The sequence below is a fragment of the Varroa jacobsoni genome, unplaced genomic scaffold, assembly GCF_002532875.2.
Source record: "Varroa jacobsoni isolate VJ856 unplaced genomic scaffold, vjacob_1.0 scaffold_507, whole genome shotgun sequence".
In the NCBI taxonomy this organism is placed as follows: domain Eukaryota; kingdom Metazoa; phylum Arthropoda; class Arachnida; order Mesostigmata; family Varroidae; genus Varroa; species Varroa jacobsoni.
In genome coordinates, this window is record NW_019213409.1 from 2248 (window position 1) to 13508 (window position 11261).

The 11261-nt window shown below is 42.7% G+C and overlaps 1 protein-coding gene across 5 annotated transcripts in view; it reads right to left on the reverse strand.

Moving 5' to 3' along the window:
• Nucleotides 1–6: 6 nt before the first annotated feature.
• The window catches only part of LOC111261008 (uncharacterized), a 22979-nt gene continuing 11724 nt past the window's right edge, over nucleotides 7–11261 (reverse strand). For 4 of the 5 annotated variants that reach the window (XM_022834168.2, XM_086968534.1, XM_022834167.2 and 1 more), the window contains 6 exons: nucleotides 5481–5859; nucleotides 4859–5050; nucleotides 4313–4531; nucleotides 3623–4155; nucleotides 2758–3159; nucleotides 7–2462 (listed from right to left, as the gene is read on the reverse strand). In XM_022834168.2, coding sequence (XP_022689903.1) covers nucleotides 608–2462; nucleotides 2758–3159; nucleotides 3623–4155; nucleotides 4313–4531; nucleotides 4859–5050; nucleotides 5481–5859 — 3580 coding nt within the window. In that variant the 3' untranslated portion in view covers nucleotides 7–607. Of the gene's footprint in view, nucleotides 2463–2757; nucleotides 3160–3622; nucleotides 4156–4312; nucleotides 4532–4858; nucleotides 5051–5480; nucleotides 5860–8101; nucleotides 10895–11261 lie in introns of all 5 variants that reach the window. The other variant, XM_086968535.1, reaches the window with a different exon arrangement.

Here is an 11261-nt window from a genome sequence, read left to right on the forward strand (position 1 = left end):
ATATATACCAAGTTGAATTGTTCCACCGCAATTCACCACTGCAGCCGCTAAGCGTTTCATTTTTTTATCTACATAAAATTCGTGGGTTACTTTCAGTGTTTATGCCGGTAGGTACGGGTCAGCGGCATGAGTGATAGTGATGGAACTATTATTATTATTGATATCAATAATAATTATAACAAAGATATTAATGGTAATAGTAATAATAATGTGATGATTTGGTTGAAGTAATGGCAATTACTAAATTGAATGCGAACAATACATGCGGAAAAGGGATCCATAAATAATTAATAAATAGGTAACCAACTACGATGAGCTGTGACGGTGCCAGTAGCTGCTGTTATAACGCCAATAGGAGCGTTCTACGGTATCTCTGTATAATATTCTAGTTATTACTGGTCGTTATTGCATATTATCACCGTCAGATTGTGTAGCTATCTCCCTTTTCTAATAGTCTTTCTAGTCAAAAACCCGTTTTCCGCTGACATCGTGTGCATTTACGCTTGAAAAGGGGCACTGCCTCATTACTGTGACAACCGATCGAGAATGTAGGTCGTAAATTTCCATGTATCATACCATCGTCTCAATGGACGAACTAATGAATAAATCAATTAAATGGCGAAGCGGTGGGGTCTTTCGTCTTAAACATCTCGCTGAGCGGTTTGTCGTCAGCGGGCGCGTAAGGATCGACCGGGTGGGATAGCAGCGATGGCGGGGGTGGAAGCGCAGCTGCCCCCATATCGGCTGGCGCTACTGGTGACGCTGAAGGTTCAGCGACTGACGGAACAACGGGCTTTTCGGTTTCGCCAGCGCCGTCAATGGCGGGTGCTGCCGAAACCCCACTCGATGGAGGATTCGCAGGGGCTTGACCAGCCGCGTTCTTTCCAGCTTGGCTTTTCTTCTTACTGCGTCCTATGTTTCGTCGCGTGTAACTGTTTTCCTGTGCCCCGTCGTGGTATGCCGATAGAGGTGAGCTGTAGGTCATCTTTGGCCTGGAAGTGTTTGTGTCCTCGACGCTAGGCTGTGACAATGGTGGTGATTGATGGCCTTCCTTGGCAACAGGTGTCATTTGCTCTTTATTGCGAGGATCCCGTTTCTGGCGAGGATCATTTCGATTCGAGCGTGGGTCAGTCTTCTGGCGTGAGTCGCTGGTCATTGGAGCCTGTTCAATGGGGGCTCCAGTCGCTGCTCCTGGCAGTGGAGCTCCCGTAAGACCACCTGGTGGTCCCTGCCTAGGAGGCGGTCCAAACTGACGGCCTGCCTCTACAACTGCTCGAGCCGCCTGTCGAGGATCGACTTGTTGGCGAGGGCCTAAAAAGGCGGCACCAGGCCGACGGGGATCGTTCATAGTTGCCATAGCTCCAGCCATGGGATTCATTGGGCCAATCGGACCTGGCATTCGTTGCTGGAATCCATTTGGATCTATCGTTCCCCTGGAATCTACCCCTAGCGGCGGTCCCATCCGAGATGGTTCTACACCTACGGAGCCACTATTTTGCACAGTCTGATTGCGTGGATCTCGTGATAGTCGGGGATCGATTTTAGAACGAGGATCTTGAATTAGCTGCTGCATCGGCGATAGGTTGATTGGCGGTAAGCTGGGAAGCGGCAAGAGAGGTGTCTTACCTCCGGGAGGTTGACTTCCTAAGACGGCTGCCATATTTTGGACCATATTGCCCATTCCCGGGGCAAGATTACCCATCGTGCCGAGAGCTCCAGCCATGCTTACCATTGGCGGCACTAGTGGCGGGACTAGCGGTGGCATATAATTTCCTCCTGGCTGCAACATTTGTGGTTGTTGCTGTTGTTGCTGCTGGGGAGGCGATTGAGGGGTGTCTAATACCTCTTCTTTCCGTGGTAGCTTCTCCAGGTGGCGCACAAGTCGTGGATCCGTTTTCAGTCGGAAATTCATCTCCACAAGGTGCACCAATTTTTCATAGCGAGCTGGCGATGGTGCTGGCTCAATCTGCCGGAGAATATATGGAGCATCTCCGTCACGTGACTCGATAACGGCGGTTACCTCGAGCTTGGGGAAGATCGGCAGGGGACCCAAAGGTGGTACGGAAACATCACGGGATGAGGCCATGCCTGTCATTTGGGAAGCGGCCGGTTGCTGACGAGGATCTCGGCGACGCGGGTCGGTTTTAGCTGGTGCAGATGTTGCAACAGCAGGTGAACTTTGTGGAACATTGAAGCCAAGTGTAGGTGATGACGGCATTGTTTGCTGTGTTTTGGTACTAGCCGCCGATGCCGTCGAAGTTGTAGCAGGTGTTCCTGTTGCGGGGTCGACCCCCGCAATAGATAACACCCGTTTCCAGTAATCAGCCGGCTGATCTATAAAGTTCTGCGTACTCGATGAGCTGCTCGACGCAATTGAAGAAATTATCTTTACGAGGTCGATTCCGCCCGGAGCAGCTGAAACCGCTGCCGGTGTGACTTCCTTCTTTGGCTCCTGTTGCAATCTGGAAAGATTAGTAGACAGAAACATAGAAATAACACAAGTGTACATGAAAAATCTGATTAGAAATGTTTGCAAACAACTGGACCCAGAACCCTTCCATTATTATTGGAGTTTTATTAAAATAGATTGGCAAGCCTTTTTTCCTATAGGCTACATGCGCGAAAAAACGCGAACTTAAATTAACATATTCTACTTGAAACAATATACGCGCACACAAATACCTATTATTGCAATAACTTAATAATAACGACACTATCATCTGAGTACCTGTTTGTTAATACAAAAAACTAGATTACCTTTTGAGCACATGTGTGAGATCTTCGTCACTATCCTCATCTCCGCCATGACCTCTGATTTCGTTAGAATCACGACCACTAGCTCCAACGTCTCCTCCGCCAAGGTCTTCATCCGCCATCGGCGTGCGACCGCCTTCCTCAACGCTGCTGCCTTGCGAGTCCTGGTTGAAATGAGCGCTCATATTACTATTGTTGTCGGCCCGTTGCTGCAGCCGCATAAGGAGGTCCCTCTGCGATTTGGGCACGTGAGCGTTGCTGTCGAGCATTGGCGGGCCTGGCAAGGGTTGTCCAGCGAGGGTCCTTAGGCGGTCACGAGGATCCGTGGGCCGTTCGATTGCGCTCTGCTTTGAGGTCGATTCCTCTGAGTGTCGCTGGTCATCGTCTCCGCGACGGAAATCGCTTCTAAAAGGAAAGTAGAACACAAGAACCAAACTACGTTACACACGCGTCGAGTACATAAAATGATGACAAAATAAAAGGTATGAGCTTTAGGATATACATTTGAAATCGTATAAAGAAGTAACATTGAAACGAATGACAAACATTATGCATCGTTTACGAAGCTTCTACACGAACCTCAACAAAACAAAGTTTGGTTTTTATAATAGGAATAATATAATTTGGCGGGACTATTGTCCCCATTGGGTTTGTATAATAAAAAACGTCATATCGTTTTCCGTTTTGCGAAAGTACACGCAAACAACAACAACAATCTGTTAAGGTTATACTAGTACGAAGAGAGCCATATCCACGTATGAATCGGTAGTATATTTACCTCTTACAATTATTTCAAAAGGTTCTCAGAGACCACTTGTTTACACTGTAGACTTTTTACCGCAGTTGCTCACCCAGTGAGTTAACTCACCTTTTCAAATCGTTTGATTCTGAACTTCTCCTCCGCGTGCTGTTAGGACTTCTGTCCCGTACTGTGTCTACCGACACCCGACGGTTATTAGGAGACCCCGCTTGTGCCCTAGGTGATTCAATCGTATCTCGGTAGAAGGTTGTCCTTGGAGGACTACCTTTTCTATCCGGCCGATCCAATCGTTCGTCCTGATCCGCAGGTTGTAATCGGCTGTTGTCACGCTGATCTCCGCTGGGCAGGCGGTAGTCCATGTCCCCTACCGAGTGCGTTGTGTTCCCGCCTGATGGAGGTATTGGAATGCGCAGATCGACGTCTCCTCCAGCAAAGGCTGCCGCCCCTCCCATAGGACCAAGGCCGCCAGCAGTTTGGCCTTCTTCCATGTCTTTCGGTGGTGGGAGCTCAAGCAGTGGCTCCCTATGACCACCTCTGTTGGGGCCTGTACCGCCGTCTTTATGACGTTCCTCGCGCTCCTTGGCTTTACGACTTAACCGTTCTAGATCCTCTCGTTTCAGGCCTTTACACTCGTCCAAATACTGAAAAAATAGAACATAAAAGATATATAGTCGACTAGTTAATGCTAATAAGATCATTTGCAGGAAATGTTTGTTACACTCTAGATTGCATATGATCGTCCAAGCAAAAGCTCTGCCGAATCGAAAACAAATCAATATTTCCAGCCGCATGGCTTACCTTCATCAAAACGTCTCGCATGTCATCCGTAAGGGGTGCATGCGAATATCTGCAGTTCTTGTCGGCGAAGCATGGGGCTCCCGAATGGAAAAATTTGCATGGGAAGTCCTCGTGCATAAACGGACAGTTACGCTTGACGCAGTGGCCCGAAACATAGAATCGACACAATTCGGCTCGCTTGATTTGTTCAACCGCATGAGAGTAAGGACATTCTTCACCCTAAAAGCAAACATTCGTTACATAATAATGTCAAATCAAACAAAGTCAATGGCTTTTATTGTTTTTTTTTTGCTAAAGCACTTTTTGAATGTGTTTTTACTCAATATCTTAACGGTAGTAAATCCAGAGCTGCCCGATGAACTTCTTCAAAATCTAGAAGACGATATGAAGTGGCTTGTTTCGGAGAATTCATCGAGTACCTAGATTTTATTTTTTAACTGTAACCTATAATAATCATCCGTTTTGATTATTCTAACAAAATTATAAAGCTTCATAAAAGGTCCAATTGTATTTTTACACGAAGAAAAAGCTGAACAGGATACTTACCGGTGCCTTGTTACACTTGCCCTCCTGGTAGAATTTACATGGGGCACGGGCTGTCTCTTCTTGTTGTTGCTGTTGTTGTTGTTGCTGCTGTTGTTGTTGTTGTAGCTGTTGTTGCTGTTTTTTACTCCTTTTTGTTTGAGCCGGCGGACTTCGGGAACGCGATCGAGATCGCTTCCTATCGTGGCGGCGTTTCTGTAATGCGCAGAAGTGAAATACCCTTTACCAACAACGGTATCAAAAAAGATTTAAAGGTACGGAACAGCTTCACTCTCAGTCAAAACTCGAATTGTGTTAATTACTATACCGTTCTCGAAATATAGTAATTCGAACTATATACTGAAATATTCTACATTTTCGTGTACCGTACTGAAAAGCCTTGGAGATGTACACCAAGATGTGAATTCTAAATAAATCCTAAGACAATAACAAAATACTCATATTCAAAGTAGAAAAAAAACCTGGTAACATAATGTTACTCCAGCAGATGGCAACATACGGGTACTTTTCTGCGTTCAGTTTAATTAAAAAGATAGGAGTGCTGAATGATGTAGTTGAAAAAAACATTAACTGCATCGAATGTACTGCTCCCCCGTAACACGTCTTCCCCCTCTAAATAACGCACATGTTTTCTATGCGGAGAATGTGGGCCATCGTCACTCGAGTAACTGCCCGTTCGTCTTCGTCGTTTTTCTTTTTTGTGGTGCCGCTTTCTAGCTCGCTCCTCTTCTTGTTTCTGCTGGTGAAGCCGGTCCATTTCACTTGCTAAAAGCATGGCGTTCTGCTGTTGGATTCGCTCGGCGATGTCGCCAATGGACAGCGGTTTCTTTTCTTCAGGTGGCCGGGCGTCAGTGGAGCCGATCGCGATGGCCCCAATCCGGGATTGAGCAAAACCTCCTATCGAGACAGCCGGTCTCGGGCCCGAGGGGGAGCCCCGAATAACAGGCTCAACAGTCGGTGGAGAAACCTCTTCGTCCGACACAATCTCGCCCTCCTCCTCATCACTGTAGAAGCAAACAACAACAACGAAAATTAGAATAAATATAGAGATAATTCGTCATTTACCGAGGGAAATAAAATCGATATCTTTCAGTCTATTCGGGTGGCCAGATAATTTAGCACCGTTAAAGCTGATGATTTAGCTGTCTAGAAAAATTACGTCTGCAATAGCCCGAGATTTGAACATTTCCCGCTCCTTCCTATGTCCTATAATTACGTGTTTTCTAAATGTGACATTAGCGTCTCAAGAAGGTGTGAAATTGGAAAAATATACTACAATTGTGAAATAATATTTTCTTGTGGGAGATACATCACCCTGCTCTACGAATACATTTCTTTACACGTGATAAAGCCTCGCCTCTAATCGAATTTGTTTCCGCAAGTATTTCATGTAATCTCAAAAATGTTTTCCGCAGACATCCATTTTCCTTACATGATCAATAAACTGAATAAGGTAAACATGTGTGTATTCCTTTTCTTGTTATTGTTATGTACTATATACGCGGTCCTCACAAATGTTGAAGAAGTTTTCCGTTAAACTTTTAAGGTTCCCCCTTTTTCCAGTGTTCTGACTGCTTTCAATTTCCATCTATCAGGACCTACTTACTTATATACGAGGTCATGTTCTCACATTGAACTCAACCGTTAATTCTAATGATACGGAAAAACCACGACCCACATTGATTTGGGGGAGCTGCCGGTACTGCTGCTTGAATCGACCCACGATGAAAAAGAACTCTTTGACGAAGTCGTGCTTCGGACAGACGGTGACTTACGGTGCTCTTCGTCACAGGCTTCAATGATTGCGTTGTTATCGAGAATAACATTTTCTACATGAACGTTGTTAATTTCGCTCGAAATTGACTTAGCGAGATAGGCTCGCTTCATCGACTCATTCGTACTATTCACCTCCATGATTGAACGTGGAACAACGTGACGTTGGATTATATCCGTTCGATATATTTTTCGATAGGAGCTCACGTTTCACAAACTACAGGCCGTCAGGCAAGGTAAGCATGGGCACACCAGCCAAATACTTTGTCTACAACGAGCACGAATCAATTGCTCCTATTCAGAACTAAAATGATTCAATAATCAATTGAATCGTATTGAGTTAGCTGATAATTAGCTCCGGTTGCCCACAAGCAGCCGACTCCTTCAACTCACCTATCAGGTGGTTTACCCTACCCAATAGTTCGTTGTCCACAAGCGAGACGTAACTTGCGCATTTACAAAATACAAACGAGTTGACTTCGCTGGCGGACGCTCGTTTTCGTAAGCGAAAATCACAGCGAAGTAGTTCAGCTCAATTTTTGACATAAGACAAATACTAGCTATTACTAATCGTGTGAAGTTGATCGTTGGCCGGGCGCTGCGTCGGCACTCCTGTCGCAACATTCACAATAGTTAATGTTGTTGTTGTTGTTGTTGTTGATGATGATGATGATGATGATGATGTTGTTGTTGTTAAACCTGTTGCAGGACTACTAGTACAAGTACTACGACCGACTGTGGGCAAATGAATTCTTTGAGCTAGTGTGTAATTTCATATGATCAAAGCAAAATCGAGAACTTCGTTTGCATCATTCATTTGCGCACATCATATATCCTGTCCGCGTCGGGCTTACGTTACGCTGGTTTCCTAGAAGCAGCCGCTCTTATGCGCCTTACAGAAACACTAAAAAGCGGCTAAAACACAATTTAATTACGAATAACATAAGTATTAGAAAATATCCTTTACCATCAGGGATTTTCGAAGTGTACTCGACACAAAAAACGCGTGAAAACTACAGGCATCAGACGGATGTCAGTGATTCGTGCAAGCCGAGTTTGAACATCTGATGAAATCTTCTGATTTAAATATGGCGGCTTCCACTTTTAGGTTGTATAATGTTGTTATTGTAAATTTTAGTATCATTGGAGCGGCAATTGATGCCATGTTATTTTGCATTATTCCAGAAACATACGAGTAAAAATAATATTGTCGATCACGTGATTGGACCCAAAGAATCTCTTCTAAAAATCTCTGAATGGGGAGCGGAATTCGCTAAGTGTCAAGCTGATTCTCGTTTATATTGCTCCCCTAGATTCCGATGGCTATATGACTAGTAAGTCATATATAAAATTTGTGTTAAATAGTACTCGCTTTGTTGATTATCTACTAGGTCATATCCGATATCGTCCCTCCCTTCGTACTTGGCTTTTTCGACGAGCTAGTCAATTCTGTTACCTAATTATTTTACTTGCCATATCGAGCGCTTCCTTTGAGCAGCCCTTGTTTCAACTTGAGAGAAGTTATGTTAGGCGAAGTAGGCACCTTGGCAGCATCGCAACACTAGTCGCGTTACGTTTGCAGATTTCACATTAGCCGGATTACGTCATCTGTATTCGCTACAGCTAACGACTTATACTGAGGACATCCAATATAGGGACACGTTTGACGCACAACGATAATGGGTCCAGGCAAGCGATGCTGCTTGAATACGACCAGCTGGCGGAGATTTCGCGATTAGTTTTCACTTTATGTTTCCCTTGACGCTTAGCAGTTTACAAGTTCTAATGGTAAAATAAACGCATTCGCTAAACCGTGCTCACAATCTGTGGTTCATTACCGCTTGAGCAAGCTACAAACTGGTTCACATTTTTATAGTTTTGATGAGCAATTTTGTGTTTATCAGTTTATATAGATGACCTCAACAAGTCAGTGTTTATGTGAATAACAAATAGTCAATAGACTCTACGTCAAGTGAAATTATAAGTCGAACACGTAACGTAACCTTGCATTAATTATCCACTCGTAAATATCTCAATTGTCGTTAAGTGGCGCTTTTCACTCTACGAGATTAGCTGTTTACTGTATATAAATTTGTTGTTTGTTGTATATTGCAACGTTAGATAGAATTCAGTAGGCTCTGGAACCAATTTGTACTCTTTGTGCTTCCCCAAATCTTTCTCCGTAAGTGTTTTGGATGACAGAGATAGACGAGCTATCTGAAGCACCTTTTACTACTTCCCTTAACGACAAAAAAAACAAGCATGAGAAGAACAATGTCATAATTATCTTTTTCAGTTACTCCAAAAATTTCGAAATTCTGAGAGTTTCATGATAAAAATGCAAATTATAATCCACATAATTTCTATAAATTAATAAACAATAAAACCACACCGCAAATGACTTTTCTCGTCGACTTGAGGAAGACTTATGAAAGTTTATGCTCCGTTCTCTCGCTCCCTGGAACATCTGTGTGTCCATCGCTGCCTTTTATACGTCCCACGACTCGATTATACAAGCTTCACACGTAAACGGCCTATACATGTTTTGACAAATCTTATTCGTATAATACCGAAAAACATCAGTCCATATGAGTTGGTTGTCACTGTTTAGCCTTTGAACATGCTGCGGCGATGACGACAACCAGGCAGTGTAAACTGTTCATAGGACGCTTGAAAAATGAGTCATTTGCTTTCTGGTTTAAAACATAAACCCTTGGATATTCGTATCAGAGTTTGAGAAGGTAGTATTACATATAAATCTTGAGTAAATTTTCTGGATGGCTGGGTAAGTGAAGAAATCCACGTAAAAACGGGTCAGTCTCTTGAGAAAATTAAAAACATCAACAAATGATATACAGGAGCCTAAATAACGATAATATTATTAATAATAAGCCTAATATAGAAACAGTATAAACCCTGATGTAGTACGTTAAGTTTAAGAGTGTGAAATACCATGACGCCTACATTCGTACACCCATTTGTATTTGTATGAACCGGTAACAGGCAAAATAAGACACCTTTATTTTAAAACCGTGCTGTCCTTCTAACGGTCTAAAACAGGAACTTATCATCGAACTCACAGCTTCTTAAATTCTATTGTCATATTCCGCCTTAAAGGCAAAAGTCAAATTCATCAAGCTACAATGTATCCTAATGCTAACCATCTCTTCAGTCAGCAATCTTTGTGCAAAAACTCAACGGACTTAACGGCTCTACTTTTCAGGGCATTTTCATTTGTTTCAAAATAAGTGTAGGTAAAAGGTGATTGATTAAGTGAAGGCGTCTTCAAGCTAAACCTTTTATTGAAATATACTAACAAGCGTTTTTTCGTCATTAAACGAGCTATTTTGTATCTGATTCTTCCATGCCCCAACAGTTAATTCATTCATTCATTAATTCATTCATTCACCTATGAAAAATAATAACACAAAAACAACCTAATTACTAGTCTCTAATGAATAGCCCAACAAACCGATTTTTCACACCCTCACGCATGCTTTGGTGTCTTAGTGAAGTCCGGGGACGGTATGGCGGTCACTTGTCTCCACGTTGCAATTGCAGATCTTGGGTTTTTTCCATTTTCTTGCCTGTGTATTCATCTGACGTTGCTGTTCCTCCAACGATAACCAGTATCAGCTAAAGTATTGGCCAACTTTAGAACATACTACGTCAACAATGATAGTGCTATGCACGAAAACGTTGGAACGTAAAAAAAGCTAGGTAGCCAGTATAAGTGTATTTCGTAAGGTAGCAAAGACAGCAAAAAATATTTCAAGGACCTCGATAATGCAACGCAAATATTGAGTCAGATAAGTCCGCTAGGATCTATCTATAGCCCGATAATAAAGAACAGAATATAAAGAGGGCGGTTATAAGGTAGGTATTTATGGGTTTTTAATTGGTAATATTTCTATGCCCTTCAATAACAATTTAATTTGTTCACCACGCATATGTGATAAAACAGGATTTGCAACGGATTAGCGGACTTTTTTCTAATCACATAAAAACGTCACGTAGTCACCCAGTAAGCTTGCGACGTTCTGACCTATTTCTTTTATATGAGCTATTACGGCAAACATTGTTTACGATTTCTTTGTCAGGCTTGATCCACACGCCTTTGGAATAGGATCATGTTAATCGTAAACTTTCGATAAATTGCGATGTATGTTTCGAAAAACACATTGTTTACAGAATTTCACAAGGTTCACCACAGGTCCATCCCCACATCGTTTTTTCAAAGGCACCAGTGTAGACGAGTTCGAGCACCTTAAACATAATTAATTTCATTATATTGCCATATATATTATATATTACCACAGATCAATCTGTTCATTTCAGTGACTATCCGCTAGCGACCCAGTCAAGCCATTTTCAGTCACCAAATTCGCCGCTAGTTTAATTTCTCATATTGTGTCAAATAAATGATCACCGAATTGGCCATCCGCGATGTGCTGAATATGATATTGCACATGATTCATACGACGGGTACACTGTTGTTTTCTGTTTTCATTTCCACCGATTTCCCCCGCTTCACATGATATATATATATAATATATATATATATAATATATATATGTATGTATATTATTTATTATATGTATGGTTTTACCCGTTGCAGTCGCCACTACGACAA